This window comes from Psammomys obesus, unplaced genomic scaffold (genome assembly GCF_907164565.1).
Source record: "Psammomys obesus unplaced genomic scaffold, mPsaObe1.curated_primary_1811, whole genome shotgun sequence".
Taxonomy (NCBI): Eukaryota; Metazoa; Chordata; class Mammalia; order Rodentia; family Muridae; genus Psammomys; species Psammomys obesus.
In genome coordinates, this window is record NW_026590675.1 from 410,981 (window position 1) to 427,451 (window position 16,471).

General features: G+C 38.8%; 1 protein-coding gene across 1 annotated transcript in view; it reads right to left on the reverse strand.

The window, feature by feature from the left end:
* Pcyt1b (phosphate cytidylyltransferase 1B, choline) overlaps positions 1-10,523 on the reverse strand; it is a 65,476-nt gene extending 54,953 nt beyond the window's left edge. Inside the window, exon 1 of the mRNA XM_055608251.1 lies at positions 10,193-10,523. Coding sequence (XP_055464226.1) covers positions 10,193-10,309 — 117 coding nt within the window. The 5' untranslated portion in view covers positions 10,310-10,523. The remainder of the gene's footprint in view (positions 1-10,192) is intronic.
* Between the last annotated feature and the right edge of the window lie 5,948 nt (positions 10,524-16,471).

Here is a 16,471-nt window from a genome sequence, read left to right on the forward strand (position 1 = left end):
GTTGATGGTGTTGTCCTTGGGTCCCTGCTCTTCCAACTTTATGAGAAATATCATTTCTGTCTTCTTTATGGGATCTTCCTCTATTAGCCCTCAAGATGTTGCTTCCAGAGTCCTATCCTAGGAGATTGTGGGGTGAAGAAGACTAATTTGACAAGAATTCGTCTGGAGATCTGCAGATATGGGGAGGCCTGGGTGAGCCTTAACAACAGCTTTTTTGTTATCCCCTCTAAAGCTTGTGTTTACACAGCATCCATATCAAGTCACTGCCCTTTGCTATCATCTGTCCCATTCCCCCCTATATATTATTGGTGAGCTCTGCCTATCTTATTTTGTGTTTTGTGGAAAGAAAACTATGTGGTACATATCACCTGACGTCTGTCTGGCTTGTGAGATTTAGCTACATTCTTGCAGGTGGCTGTCTTTTTTTGTTTGTTTGTTTGTTTGTGTGTCTTTGTTTATTGAGACAGGGTTTTTCTGTGTAGCCTTGGCTGTCCTGGACTCACTTTGTAGACCAGGCTGGCCTGGAACTCACAGATATCTGCCTCTCTCTGCCTCCCTGAGTGCTGGGATTACACGTGTGCGCTACAGCACCCACCTGGTTGTCTGGTATTTTCTCTCACCACCATACAGATATTACAACTTATTTACCCAGTCCTTTTTTACTGAGCATTTGGGTAAAACATAACTATGGTGTTGTGTGGGTGTGGCCGTATGTACAAATTTCTTAGGAGAGGAATTACTGGGTCAAAAGTAATTTTCTGCAGTAATTTTCTCATTCCTTTGAGACTGGGCTGTAGCTCAGTAGTAGAGTACATCCATGCTTAACACGAAAAGCCCTAAGTTCAATCCCCAGCACTGGAAAAAAATAGTACTTACTTTGAATTTCTAATTTTCCTACAAAAAGCCCAGATATCAGATTTGTTTCCCAGTCCTGGAGTTTTAAAACGTGACACAGGAGGGCTAAATACATCCTTTCTCAAAATGCATTCACACACATAATGTTTCTCAGTTCTCTGGAGCTTAAGCTGGTAACTCATGGCTCACTGGTTTCAGAAATGTATGTGGTTTAGAAGTCAGACAGAACTAATTTGAAATCTTGGCTTAATTAGTTAGTATCTAATGTTTGGGATTTTTCTTTATTGTCTTATAATGGGAGAAATATGATTTTTATTTCATGAGTCTGTGGCCTGTTTAACACATATAGAACATTCAACACAGTGCCCAATACAGTGTGACTATGAATGGCTGTACCATTTCTCCATCACCTACAGAGAAAAATGAGTAAGACCTCCAGCCTGGAACTAGTATAGAACAATTACCTTATAACTAAACAATTTGGAACTACAATATAATTTATTATTATGTGACTGTGCCTGCAGTCACTATTAGGCATTAGGCATGCTAGAGATGAAGCATAGAAACCTGTGTGTCCTAGAAATGGGCTTTCAACATCATTCATTTGGAAATAAGCTCTATACATCTTTTATGATATTTCTATTAACTTATTATTGCTGTTGTTATTTTTCTTAAATGCCCATTTAAATAACCCTCAGCATCCTTTTACACTGATGTCATGTTCAGCACGTGTGAATTACGGACTGGAAAACAAAAACACCAAGTCAAAGGCTTTGGCTGGAGAAAGGAGATTATATGAAAATGAATCCTGCTCAATAGGCTAGCCCTGTGTGGCCCCGCACATTATTACACAGGCTTACACTACCAGGGCTCGCTGCTTTATTTTCTAATCACTGTGTTTTCAAGTCTGCCTTCGAGATCATTGAGTGCTAAACTGTCTTTCACCAAGCAGGGTCAGCTTCTCCAGCCTCCCTTCTAACCCTGTTCATGCTGGGATAAAGAGGAAAGTAGGAATGTTAAAACAATAATACTATGGTCTGAGGCTGGCAACGGGTAATCAGACCCTAGCAAGGTAGAAGCTGTTACCTGGGAGATTATTGGAAGAAAATAGACCTGGCTTGCAATGGGTTACTTCATTCCTACCTTCCTTCCTTTCTCCTTTTCATCCTGCCCCCTGTGATCAGATGGAATAATTCTTTTTCTATGTTTATTTTCCTAAGAGTCACTGAGAAGCTTTGCACTAGCTAAAGACATAGGAGTTTCGAGACTATTGCTTTTCCCCTTGCAAGGTTTTAACCCTAAGCATTGAACTTAGATGGACAGCCCCTGCTAAGAAAACTACTCTAATTCAATGTGATACTGCCATGCCTCAAAGAAAGCCAATGTTTCAAACTTCAGTATTATAAAACGGTAAATTAGGAGGCTATTGTTCACATGAAGAGAAGATTCAACATAGCTTTCTTTAAACAATGAATAGAATATAACAAATACAATTTGGAATACATCAATCTTTTGAGGAGGCACCTGAGACAAAAAGCAGAAGTCAGAAGAAGTGGTTTATAGAACGTTAATGTAAAATTTCAAAGTACTTTGTGAACATTTCTTATGCATATGTAGCCAGTGTGTCTTACTATAAGATAACTCAACCTGTCTTGTTCCCAAATGGATAAAATGAAACAGAAGCAAGGATTGGCAGAGCCCTGACTTTTGACTGAAGGTCGAAAAGACATACCACAGCAGATCACACTCCGTGGTAAACAATCACTTATTTTATTCGTTTTGGGTGGTAGAATTGGAATATAGACTATAGACTATGATTTGCTTAAATCCACACAATGATTTCAGGACAAAACTGTGACTGAATAACACTACAGAGGTGTCAGTGACTGGAGACTAAATTTCAGCCTCACCAGTCCTGAGCCCTTTCACTGTGTCCAGTTCTCTCTAGGTTCATCTTGTTGTCAGCTGATGCAATGCTCCAGAGGCCTCAAAGGACCAGGTTTGTTTGCTCTCATCATTCTATCTTATCATCTTAACCTTATATCTTATCTATCTTATTAAATCTTATCTATCTGATCTCCCTCTCCATCTCTCTGTCTCTGTCTGTCTGTCTGTCTCTCTGTGTATATATATGTCTGTAGAGGTCAAAGGTTGATTTCAGGTGTCCAACTTAATCATTCTCCACTTTTTGTTGTTTGTTCGTTTTTTTGTTTGTTTGTTTGTTTGTTTGTTTGAGACAGAGTCTCTCTCTGAACCTAGAGTTTGTTGATTTGGCTAGATTGCAGGACAGCAAGCCCCAGAGAGTCCCTTCTCACTACACAGAACTGTGATCATAGGCTTGTGCTGCTGGGCCCAAGTTCTGGATCAAATGCAGATCTTCATGCTTGTGTGCTAAATATTTTACCAAGTGAACTATCTCTCCAGCCATTTCTACCTCTTCTTACTCCCAGTCTGACAACCTCTGAAAAACATTCTGCGACAGGACCGTACATTCCAGGATACTTCTGCACCTGTCAAAATCAAGCCACTAGTACTTTTCCTCTCTCTTTACAGACAGCAGCAGAAGCTATCAGATAAGAGGGACCTTCAGCTTTCACTATTTTTTCTCATAACTTAAATGAACCCAAACTCACACAGCTTTACCAAAACATAACCACGGACTATCTCCTAAATCCAATCTGAAATCCATCCTTCTGTCTTTTCACTTCATTTGATCTCTCTGCTGACTCTGGATGTTCGCTCTGGGAATACCCTCCCCTTGGTATCCTGATCTCTCAGGTTATTTGAGAAATACATTGCCCTTCCCATAATCCTGCCTCTGTTGGCTTTTTAACTGTCTTCCTTGGGATTCTGTCCTGGACTGCTTTGAGGATAAAAGCAGATTAGTTTAGCCAAATTTCATGCATAGACAGGCAAGAATTAGGAATATTCTAATAGATTTCATTACATCTCTTCTGTTCTCCTCCCCCAGAAAGATAATAAGATATTTTAGTGCACATTGATTCTGGAATGGCTAGTTTTGTGTCAGCTCTACACAAGTTAGAGTCATCTGAGAAGAGGGAGCCTTAATTTTGAAAATGCTTCCAGAGATTGGGCCCATGTGAGCAAGTCTGTGGAGTATTTTTTGATTGATGATTGATGTGGAGGGGCCCAGTTCATTTTCTTAATTAGTGATCAATGGGGGAGGGTTCATCCCATTGTAGATTGGGACACTTGTTGACTTGGCGGTCCTGGGTTCTATTAAAAAAAGCAAGATTCACATAACAGACTTTGACTTGGGATATGTAAGCCAAACAAGCCCTTTCCTCCCCAAGTTGCTTGTGGTCATAGTGTTTCATCACAGAGATAGTAACTCTGACTAAGATAGATTCCAAGAGTTAGCCTTGTCACAGAATTTGGGGTGACTAATCATTAGTTTGGGGTGATTGATTCTGGTGAGAATTTGATTGTATTATGTGGTTTTTTGTTGATGCTTTTTAAACAGTCTTGTTATATAGCCCAGGCTAGCCTCACACTTGTTAGCCTTGCCATCTGTCTTAACTAGGGTTTCTATTGTTGTGATAAAACACCACTAGCCAAAAAAAAAAACAAAAAACAAAAAACAAAAAACAAAACAAAACAAAAAAAACACCAGGGAGGAAAGGATTTATTTCTTTTAAAAAAATATTTATTTTTTTGGTCGCTGCATGGAAAATGTTGTCCTGCTTCTTAAATGCAGTGTTCTCCTGGTACCGCCATCTTGGCCTCCTTATTTTTTTTATTAATTACAGTTTATTCATTTTGAATCCCAACTGTAGCCACCTCCCTCGTCCCTTTTGGTTTATTTCAGTTTATAGTTCCACAATCCACTCTATCACTGAGGAAAGTTAGGGAGGCACTCAAACAGAACAGGGATTTGGAGGCAGGAACTGATGCAGAGGCCATGAAGCACTGCTGCTTACTGGCATGCTTAGTCCACTTTCTTAAACAATTCAGAACCACCAGCCCAGGCATATCACCACACAGTGAGCCAGGTCCTCCCAGATCAATCCTCAATTAAGAAAATGTGCTACAGACTTGCCTATCAGCATATCCTTGTTTTTTGAGATAGGTCTCTCTATGTAACCCTGGCTGTCCTGTAACTCATTAATGTAGACTATGCTGGTCTCAAACTCACAGACATCCACCTTCCTCTGCCTCTCAGGTGCCAGGATTTAAAGGTGCACACTACCAATCCCAGACCATGGCAAATCTTTTGGCGTCATTTCTCAACTGAGAGTCCCTCTCCCCAAATGGCTTTAATTTGTGTCACATTGGCACAAATCTAGCCAGGACACCATCTTAGCCTCCTGGTGCTGGTATTATAGGAGTGAGTCACCCACCATTAGTATTATCCCAAGGCATCTTTCAATCTTTTCAATCCACTTCCTTCTAAATCTAGAAGGTGACCCACTTTCACTGTCATCAACTTGTTATCTGCTTCTTCCATGCTGTTTCTGCCATTTCTACCTTCAGTTTCAAAAGTCTCTCCTAAGTTCCACAAACAACACTAACTGGATAATTGTAAATGGAAGTCTCCATGGTGCCTTCCACACACTCCTTCCTCCTGATGCTCACTTTCATTGACAACAGCTATTCCCTGGAGCCAGAAAAAAACTAGCCTTCCTTGACCCTGCCCTACTCTCAGACAAAATTACCAAATCCTGTTGCATTTGCCTCTTTAATATCTTCCAAGTCTGTCCAGTTGTCTTTCCCCTGTTTACTTCATAACCTAAAATTCATTAACTCTCTTTTAGATTTCTGCAATAGCTTATTAACTGAAACAGGTTAACATCGAAAATATAAGTATAAAATAGGAGGTGGTGGTATGCACCTTTTGTTATGACTACATGCATGTATGTGTGCATTGAACGCTGAAGATTTCTACTTTTTGACAATACTGGGCATTGAACCTAGGTCCTCATGGATGCTAGGTAAGTGCTCTACCACTGAGCTACCGTCCTAACCCTACATCAACTGTACACTATAAAAGGTACTTATTACTGTGGATCCTCAAAGTTCATCATGAACTGGACTAGGCAAAGAGGTGTCTGAGTTCCTTCTAAAGCCATATGTGGTCACTGAGCACTTGAAACTATTCTGAATTGAGATGTATTTTATTGTAATATATATATTTAGACCGTGTGTGTGTGTGTGTGTGTGTGTGTGTGTGTGTGTGTGTGTGTATATATATATATATATATATATATATATATATATGTAGAATATGGCCCAGTGGGTAAGAGTACTTGTCACCCAAGCTTGATGGCCTGAGTTCAAATCCCCAGAACCAATGTAAATACTAGATGTGGTGGCACACATCTTTAATCGCATGTGCTATCTTATGCACCCTCACACACAAACATGTATACACACATCATATACATACACATATATAAAAATAAATAATAGTTTTATATGGATAGCATGTTGACATAATATTCATGATATGTGGCATTAAATAAGATACATCATTATAATTGTTCTCACTTTTAAACTGTGGCTGTTAGATAATTTTAAATTACATATATGGTTTTTTCCATAAGGAGGTTAGCATTAGACAAATGAGTGTTTTGAAAAAGAGTGAGATAAATAAATTCATTGATTCCATAGGTAATACACTTGACTATTATCAATCTCTGGATGTTGCATTTGCACATGGTCCAACAGGAAGATGTCTAACAATAACCTTGGGCAGAATTCCAATTGGCCACAGTAAATACCCAAGGAAGCTTATGTTCATTTATTTGCACGGATACAGTGCATTAAATACAGCACATCTTGCTTTTAAAATGCATGCTGCTCTAAGTGGTTAGATGATGATACTAGTAAAGGAAATATACAGATAACTGGAAATCCAGTCATCTTTTTGAGTACCAGTGGGTGAGTATCTACATCCCAACTGACATAATACACTTTCTGAAAAACAGCAGTCTCTTGGCACTGCTCCACCTTGAAGTAAAACCCCAAATGAACTCCTGCTAACGTGGCATATTGAACCAGCCCTTTTTCTTTTTTTTCCCATGGCCTTCTAAGTTGATTGGAAGCAAATCCATCTTCATGGAAGGGACTATTCTAGGCTAGAATTACAGCTTTCCTCTGACAGCAGAAGATACCCCTAAGAAGAACTTGACCAAGGTCATTAACTAAATCATCAAGCAGACAGCTTTTAGGACAACTGGTCCTTGTTAGGAAGGGTTTATAGAGACCCTGCTGGTCCCAGAGGATTAGTCTAGGCTTAGTCACAGGGCTGAGGAGATTTGAGGACAGTCCATGCCTGCAAGGAGTGTTCCTCCCTCAGGAGTTGGGTTTCCAAGGAGGGCTGTTACATCATATCACCCAAGGCCACTCAGGTTTTCTTCTTCACATCCAAGCTTCTGAATCACCTTGCATCGTATTTAAACAGAAAACATTAAGGAACAAAAAACCAGTCAAGAGTAAAGATCATAATAATGAAAAGTTCTCAGAGACATCTCCAACTGGATACCATAGTAATAAGGGCAATAAGATTACATTCTTAAAATAGAGACTACCATAAAAGTGAAACAATTTTCAGCAATTATTTTTATAATTTCTTCAGCACTGCTAATTTATTCTATTTAGTCCTCTTTTGTATTTTTCTGCAATGTAGAATAAAGCAGCTGGGAAGACTATATGTTTTCCCTTCAGAAATATTTCACCTTGAGGTATGATTCAATAGCATCAATAGCATTATCAATTTGCACCTAAAATATGGATTATTTTAAAGCCTTGTTTATTCAGGAAATGCCATCTTCTGTCTTCCTTTCAATCACTGAAGAAGAGATTTGTCATCAGAGGTGACATCTTAGTATTGAAGTTCTAAACAGGCCTCTCTCAAATCCTTCACACACTTTCCAAAGTTACTTATGCAACTCAATATCCACACCCCGTTAATGGCTGTTTCATGAGTGACCCACATATGATTAGGGGTGATTAGCTCAGATGAACGGAGAAACACAGACTTTATAGCATTTGAATGCATGAATTATTAGCAATGCTTCATGATCAACGAAAGAACCAAAAAAAAAAATGGCAATTTCATATTTTCCTGTACCACTTCTTTTCTTCATCAAAAAAACTTTATTAAGAAGTTAGCATGAGCCTTAGTTATTGAAGTAAAAGCCCAGGCAGTGGAAAGTTATCTATGATTTAAAAAATTCAAAATTTAGAACATAACCACCTCTACAGTGATTAAAGTTTGCTCCTAAGAAAAAAAAATGCTTCACAAAATTTAGTTAAAGCCAGTATTTAAATAAGGCCAACTTTAGCGGCCCATGGAAACTTTTTTATCAAAGTAGATCAAAACATTTATTTCAAAAGTTTAGTTTTGGTACATACCTCTCATACCTCTGCTGTACTTGTATCATCCCCTCCCCCTCAAAAAAAGATAGGAAGAGACTGTATTTCACTTGAAGAGTATATTCTACATGAATATGCTTATACTTTTCAAGTATATTGTTCTGGGCTTGGTACCTAGCTGTGGCCCTTCAAAGTGGCCTTTAGGGAGTTACTTAGCTTCTCTGAAGGAATTCTCTCAATCCCTTACTTCTGAACATGTGTGGAAGGTGAAGGTGAGGCACTAATGATTTTGATTGTCATCAGTTACCACCTGAAAGAAGCTGTCAAAAGTAAAAGTGAGAAAACAAACTGAACTGATTTCCTTCTTTGGATTACCTCTGCTCACTCTTCTCAGGCTAATCAAACAAGGAGCAGAGTAACTAAGAGGTGGATGGGAAAGAAAAGAAGTAAAGAAAACTGGTATTGGAAACTGCCTCTCCTTATGCTGCCCTCTTTGTCCAAATATATATGGTTTCAAGTTTGTGGATTGTATTTACTTAAAAAATACATTCTGTAACATTTGTAACACACCTTTAGTGGTCATTTTTCCATTGCTAAACCATGAATTGTTTAGCAGCTTCAAGGAATCCTTTAATAAGCAACTTATCAGGACAATTTACGTGACATAGGGCTAAGAATCAGTTAATGTTAAACTACCCTAAAACATGCTTCAGAACATAGAAACTGCTCTAATAGAACTCCTCCTGGTTTCCTGATTTCAGTAAGTTGAACCAAGCCTGCCTTCAAACCCTTGCTGAGAAATAACAGTTTAATAATGGGTTAGCATTGAAATCTGTAAACCCAGCTTATGTGGGGGCTCACAAAAAATTCTACACAAAAAAATCTTTTTAAAAAACTGTCTCCCTAGTGTCAAACTGCACAGCCAATCAAAACACATTTAATTTAGGAGAAATCCCTGAAGAAAGGATAACTCTAGTGTATGTCTTAGATTTGGGGATTCAAAGAGCACTCTCTCCAAGTTCTATAAGATGTCAAGCCACAGGAAACCCACAACCCATTTGATGTGTTTTTAATTCTTTGAGGCCACTTTGTTGAAGTGGTTGAGAAGAAACTTCTCCATTTTTCTAAAACTTCTCCATTTTTCTAAGGGATCAGAACCAGTGTCAGAGAAGCTGATCAATGAAGATGCAGTTACTGAGAGAGAATGAAGCTCTAGTACCTTGTTTCCATACTTTCATTCTTAAAGGCATGCATCCCTATTCTAAATAGAGGTTGCCAATGCCTGAATAGAAATCTTCAGCACCCTCCCGAAAGGTTCATGCTTCATTTTAAATGCACATTATTTCTATATGCATCCTCGAGGGACTATTTATTTATTTTGAAAATATCAAAGGAATGAGGGAGTTTTGCTTTCATATATAGTTTTCATTTTTTCCCCAATATGGGCATTAGGTATTAAAAAAAAAGGAAAAGAAGGAAGGAAGAAAGAAAGAGAGAGAGAAGGAAAGAAAGAAAGAAAGAAAGAAAGAAAGAAAGAAAGAAAGGAAGGAAGAAAGAAAGAAAGAAAAAGAAAAACAGATCATTACTGAGCTAGAATTTAGAACTTCAAAAGGGAAATAGTCCAAGGTTTGTGAAGAAGAAAACCATTTTCAAACTGTACTATAGGATTTTTTTAACCTCTATACGACAATGCACCTTAAGGGGGAGGGGGTATTCTCTCTCCTTCCAAAGCACAAAAACACAACATATCCCGAGCAGCCCGTTTCCTACACAGCCAATACAAAAATGCTTTGTACGCTGAGAACTGTGTCCGGTATAGGAGCTAAGCATAAACAGCTGAGAAGGATTAGGCTGCAGCTCCATTATCATTTACATGAAAATCCTGTAAGCATAGTTTTTTTTTTTTTTTTTTTTTTTTTTTCCTCGCTGGCTGCAGGCACAGAAGAAACTCTTTTGTGCCATAGCCACGCATACATTTCCATCCTTTGTCTTTACTTACCAGTCGAGGCTGTGGGCATGTGTGCTCTATTTCCTCCATGGTTTCTGAGGGAGGCTCATTGGAAAGGGATTTTGGGATACCTGTTTCTGACTCAGCATCAGTGGTAAGTACTGGCATGGCCAGTGAATGCTCCCTCCAGCTCTACACCCTCTGGGAGTCTCCTCCCAAGCAAAGAATGTTTTCTTTGTCACGTATTTTTCTCTTCCCTACCCATCCCCCTTCTTCTTCCCTTCTTTTTTGTCTCCCCTGGGGGGGGGGAGTAAAGAGGTTACCCCCCCCCCCCCCGTACACACACCACCCCTTTCTTTCTCAGAGAAGCCCAGAGGCAGGGCCTCAGTTTATCACTATAACAACCAGACAGCACTGGAGCGTCTGGTGCGGATACAGTATCCTCATTTGCATGGAGCGCGCTGGTTGGTTACTGTCATCATAGTACCACTCCACCTGGGAGCGGCCGGGGCCCATTGGCTGGCCTGCCTTACCCATGCAGCCCGAACTTGCTGCTTTGTTTTTTGTATTTAATTCACTTGTGAAGGTCTCCGTGCCTGGTAAGGACTCCCTGCATTTACTAGATTAGAAAAAGTTGTTTCCTGAGGTGCACCAGATAAAGGACCGCGTCCCTGTCATGGGTGATGCAGTTGTAGTCAGAATATTTGCTAAATAGGAGTCAGTCTGGAGACAGTCACTTTAAAGCCCCAAACCACTGGGCCGATTGCCAGTTGGCCTCTGAGGGCTTGTCAGGGTGTTCACCTTCTCGACTGCATAAAACAGGAACACTGGCAGATGCCTAAGGCCTGTTGTAACCCTGAAGTCTATCCCTGGGGCTGCTACAGGCTGCCTGAAGAAAGTAGGTTGTCTTTGACAGCCTATCTCCCAAGTCTGACTGCCCTCTCCCTCACTCAGCTCCCACCCCCCCTTAGTCTTACTGCCATCTGTTGTACAGTACACTTATCTAACGCCCCTATATTATAGGGCCTATACTCTCATTTTATCAGCTCCAGGTCCCATTTTCTAAGCACCCTGCTCTCATCCAAGTGCTCACGGCAGTCTGAGAAAAAACAAAACAAAACTCAGAATGATGTGCCTTAGTGTTTACATTATCCTAAACATCAGTTTAAAAGGAGCATTCTGAAGACACATATTCAAAGGAAAGAACTTGCAAAGAGTTTGTTCTAGTGAAATGCCATGTCTAATATTAGTAAGAAATAAATTCCCCAGTATTTATTAAGCACAGGTGCAGTGCCAAGTACTTTATTTAGATCATCCTTAATCTTCATAAGAACCCAAAGCAGATCCTATTATTATCCTCACTTTATAAGTAAGGAAATTGCAACTTAGAGTAATTGCTTAGGGTCTCAAAGTTCATAAGCAATGGAGCTGCCATTTGAAGACATGAAACTAGAAAGGCATGTCGATCTCAGTGCAAAGAAATAAGGCATCAAGAGCAAGAAACAAGGCTGTGGCTTACTATCTGTAGTTATCACAGGCACAGGAAATGTACTGGGTTGGTTGTTCAGAAAGCGCACCCTGAGGCAGATCTAGATTTTATAACCTCTTGCTCTCTCTTTGAATTTCATATGAGTCACACCCCCAGTTGTCCTTCTGTAGCTCAAGGTTAAGGTCTAAACCCTAGCAGTTTAGAGGAAAATGGTCATACTAAGTAATAAAAGCCATGCACAAATAAATCCCTTTTTATCTACTCCAGGAATTCAAAATGGAAAGCATGTCGCCCTTTTTCTATTGTTTTTACCCATCAGATAATATCACTGTAGCACAAAATTTAATATTGAACTTTGAAATGAATAAACAGATTCAGTGTGGCTAGGTGACTTAGCTAACATTACATAGTAAATGCTAAAAGTCCAGATTTCCTGAACTTTCCACTAAACTATACTGGTTCACTATTCAATTGAACTAGATTTAATCTGTTAACAAATTACTGGGCGATTCAGAGATATCTCTTTATCCATTGTATTCTTTACTCTTTTTCTACTGAAGTCATGAAACATGAAGTACCCTTTACTTTGATTCAAATAGTTCATTTCAAATATGTGTAATTATGGATCTGAAATTATTAGAGGTGCTTACATTTATTTATGACAGAAAAATCAATCAAGCATTTTGGTTAAGAATGATGTTGATACAAGGCCATGATCTTATCTTTGCTGTCCTAGACTCGCTTTGTAAACCAGGCTGTCCGAGAAATCACAGAGATCTGCCTGCCTCTGCCTCCCTAGTACTGGGATTACAGGCATGTGCCACTGTATTTTCTTCTTTTTTAAGCTTCTCTAGTAACCAAGAAAGAATTATCCTTTATTCATTTGTTTGACCAAAATGTACTGATATTCTGAGAACAGTTTTGTGTCACTAAGGAGCAAATGCATAAACCCAACTATAAAGTGAAAAATGTGTCAGACAAACTCTGATCTTATATTTAAAACAAACAGGCTGGCCAGCAGGCTTAATAGGAAAGGCACTGCCAAGCTTGATAACCTCAATTTGATCTATGGGTCCCACATGGTGTAAAGAAAAAAACAATTCTCACAAGTTGTCCTCTGTCTTCCACACCCATGTTATGGCAAGTGATAACATACAGACACACATGTATGTACACATACACCCATATACCACAAAAATAAATAAATAAATGTAATTTTTAAAATTATGTAAGAAAACCCAAATATTTGACACTCCAAGGTCTTAGCACCAAAAAGGGAGCGACAACAGAAGTCTTGAAATGAAATATATTTTTTCTCAAAATACAATACATGTATCTAAATACTGATGATTAAACTCAGTATAAATATGATATATTTTGTTTTACTATTGTAAACCAGATATAACAGGGATTTGGGGCAGAAATTAGATTTGCCATTAACTGTAAAAAAAAATCATTCTTATTTAGATTAGCAGCTGTGTAGTTAGTAAAGAATTATTGTTGCTATCACTTGGTAGTATTTATAAACACTTTTATATTCTAAGTGCTTTACAATCACTTATTGTCTAATTAATATCTAATAATCTGTTTACAAGTAATAATCACACATGTAGTGCAGTTTAATCAAAACTCCAAGTGCTGCTGCCATCACACTCATGATGCTGTGTAAATTTTGGTCCCTCTCTCACAGAATTTGAGTCTAACATGTGACTGAAACACATAATACTAGAGACAAAAAAAAAAATGAAAAAAAAATCCCACTTGGATTTGAGCACACTTTAAGTGTAAAACTTTTGCATACCAAATCCATTGAGTGAATGTCAATAGATAAGTAAAACTACTCTAGGTAATTTTCTATACTTAATAGCTTCATTTCATGCATCTATGAAATTTTCGTTTGCTTAACCCACAACATGGGATGGCAATTTCAATACGCATACAAAGCCAGACACCAATTTATTGCAACTAGTAGTCACAGTCACAATTTCAATGATTTCAGTGAAAATCAAATGTACCAAAACTGCGTAAAGGACTTTGAGATATTAATTCAACCAGGTTCAAGTCTAGACAAAGCTACAACTGGTATTATGGCCTGCCGGGCTTCATTCTTCACCTTAAACAGGTATACTGATGTCTCCCTTCCATATCACACATTATTCTATATGCAATCGCAGAACTATGCAAGGATTGAAGTATGTGAATGATAGACATAGTGATCTAGTTTTTCCTATTCCAGTGAGTTTTCTTATAAGGAGAATTGTTAAGTCAGAGTACTTGCCTTTTTTCAAGGCTTTTTGTAACTGTTACCAAATCATTCCCCCACATGTTTGATCACATCTGCAGTTTCTTATATCCACTTAAACAGATGTCTCCTTGTGTAGTATCTACTAAAAACAGTTTTATTCTTTAAAAAAAAAAAGCTGGTCTCACTGTGATATCCAGGTATGAACTCACTAGCTTATAGCCATCCTGACTCTACTTCCTGAGGTTTGGGGTCGCAGTTGTGCCCCACCAATGCTCATGGGTCTGTTCCTTTTTGCTGTCTCGACAAACTCAGTTTCCCAATCCTCCAGCACTACAGGGTGCTGAGGGTTTCCCCAGGGGCCATCCAAATGTAACACAGGTGAGTCTGACGAATAAATAAGCAACCAAGACCAGATGCCCTGATAGACACATTCATTCACAAATATTATTATGGTATCTGTTATTATAATACTAATAGATTTTTAAATGATCTGGTTTCTAATGTAACTTTCTCATAAAATCTGCATTCAAAATCTTTGAATGTCCACAGAGAGAATGGTTGAATCTTTTCCTAGTTTCCTATAAATGCCATAACAATTTATCACAAAGTTAATGGGGTTGATAACTATATGAATTTATTATCTTAAAGTTCTGAACCAAAGTCAGACACCTGAAGTGAGTCTCCCTTGACTAAAAAGTCAACATGGCCACATGATTGCAATTCTGGAAGCTCAAAGGAACAATCTGGTTCCTTGCCTTTCCGATTTCTATATGCTGCCCACATTCCTTGGCCTGTTTTCTTCCATGGGCAATCATATCACTGAAGCCTCTGTATCAATAATCTCTTCTAAAAATATGGCATTTTTCTTTCACTTAGAAAAAATCTGGTGATGACATCCTTGGGTCGTATGGATAATCCAGAAATACCTTGCCTACCTCAAGATCTTCAATCACATCTTAAGAGTCCCTTTTGCTGTGTAGGGTAATAGAGTGCCCGCTTCTGAGGAATAGCACAGACATCTTTGGAAGGCTGTTGTTCTGTTAGTCTTCCTGCCACACATTCCTTAGCAGGAGCTTGGCCTGGTATTCGAGATATTCAGAAGAAGACATTGCTTATAGTTCCAATATTTAGCAATTATGAAAGCCTACTCTCCATTAAGTAGAGGGACTATGTCCAGTTTGCCGATAACAAGCAGTACTTGGAGACACTAAATGAATTTCCCAGGATCTCAGAGCTTATGCAAAACTGGGTGTCAAATCAGGGCCAGCCACAGCACTTCAAAACCACGTTCAATGCACAACTGCTTCAGTATCTCAGCATTTACAATGTTCTGATCAGTTTGCTCTCTTTGGATAGCCTTCATATTGAGAGCTTTTTATTTAGTTTGAATGACATTTGATTGTTGTGGAAGTTTTGTTTTATGACATGTAAACATGTTTTTGTTTTAGCCCCAGGTGTGGGATACGGGACTGGATCGGATCGTCCATAGCGGCAAACTATTTGCCTCATGTGGGCTCTGAGAGGGGCTCTTTATCAGCTGCAGATCTTTTAATACTGAGGACTCTGGAAAGGGAATAAATGCCAGAGCACAGAGACAGAAAAGGGACTCCAATAAAGAATGTTGCTGGTGCTGCCCACTCCTGCTGCTCCTGGTTGCTCTTGATGCAGACTGAAGAGAAGTCAGAGATATCCTAAAACAAAGATTGGACTTGCCCCAAGGAAGCAGACCACCCTAACCAGCAGGAAGCAGCTAAGGGAAACTACGTTACTATTCCCCACTAGCTTTCTTTCTCTCCTACCTGGTGTTGGGGTGTTGGAAGGGACTGAAGTGGAGAAGGGAAAAAGAGGCATAAACATAAATAAAATAATTTTAAAAAGTATGCCAACATTTAGTGATACAAATTAGCCAGATAAAAACTTTTATTAATATATCTCCTTATATTATTTTATTATATATTCTTACATAATTTTTATTAATATATCTCCTTATTAACATTTCTAATTTGACTCAGTCAGAAGATGTCAGTGTAGAACACCATTAGGAAACACATCGAAGATGATCACCTGGCTAGGGGTGCCAGCCCAGTCTCAATGGTACAGCACTTGCTGAGCATGTGCTAGCCTCTGACCTCTAGCCACAGCCAGAAAAGAAAAAACTTCCTTCACGTCTCCCACAAATCTTTCAGAAACTAGCATTGCCATCAGCACAACACAGGTTGGTCTGAAGTATGATCTGAAATGAATTCATTGGGTCCTCTTCCTTATGAGTGGCACCTCTAAAAAGATAACAACTGGTACTGGCAAAAAAAAATTATCTTTCTCAAACCGCACCAGTATGCCAAATGTCTTATTCTTTAAAAACTAGCCTAACTCTTCAGGTTCTTAAGATCACTCCTACATAAAGTTTTACATCATCTTTGTTTCACTCCATAAGGTTCTTCTGGTGACTATTCTTGGTTGTCAATTTGACTATATCTAGAATCAAATAAAACCCAAGTGTCTGGGAACACCTATGAGGGATTTTTTCCTTAATTAAATAATTGGAAGTGGGAAGACCCACTTCTAATCTGTATCTTTTAGGTGGGAAGACACACCT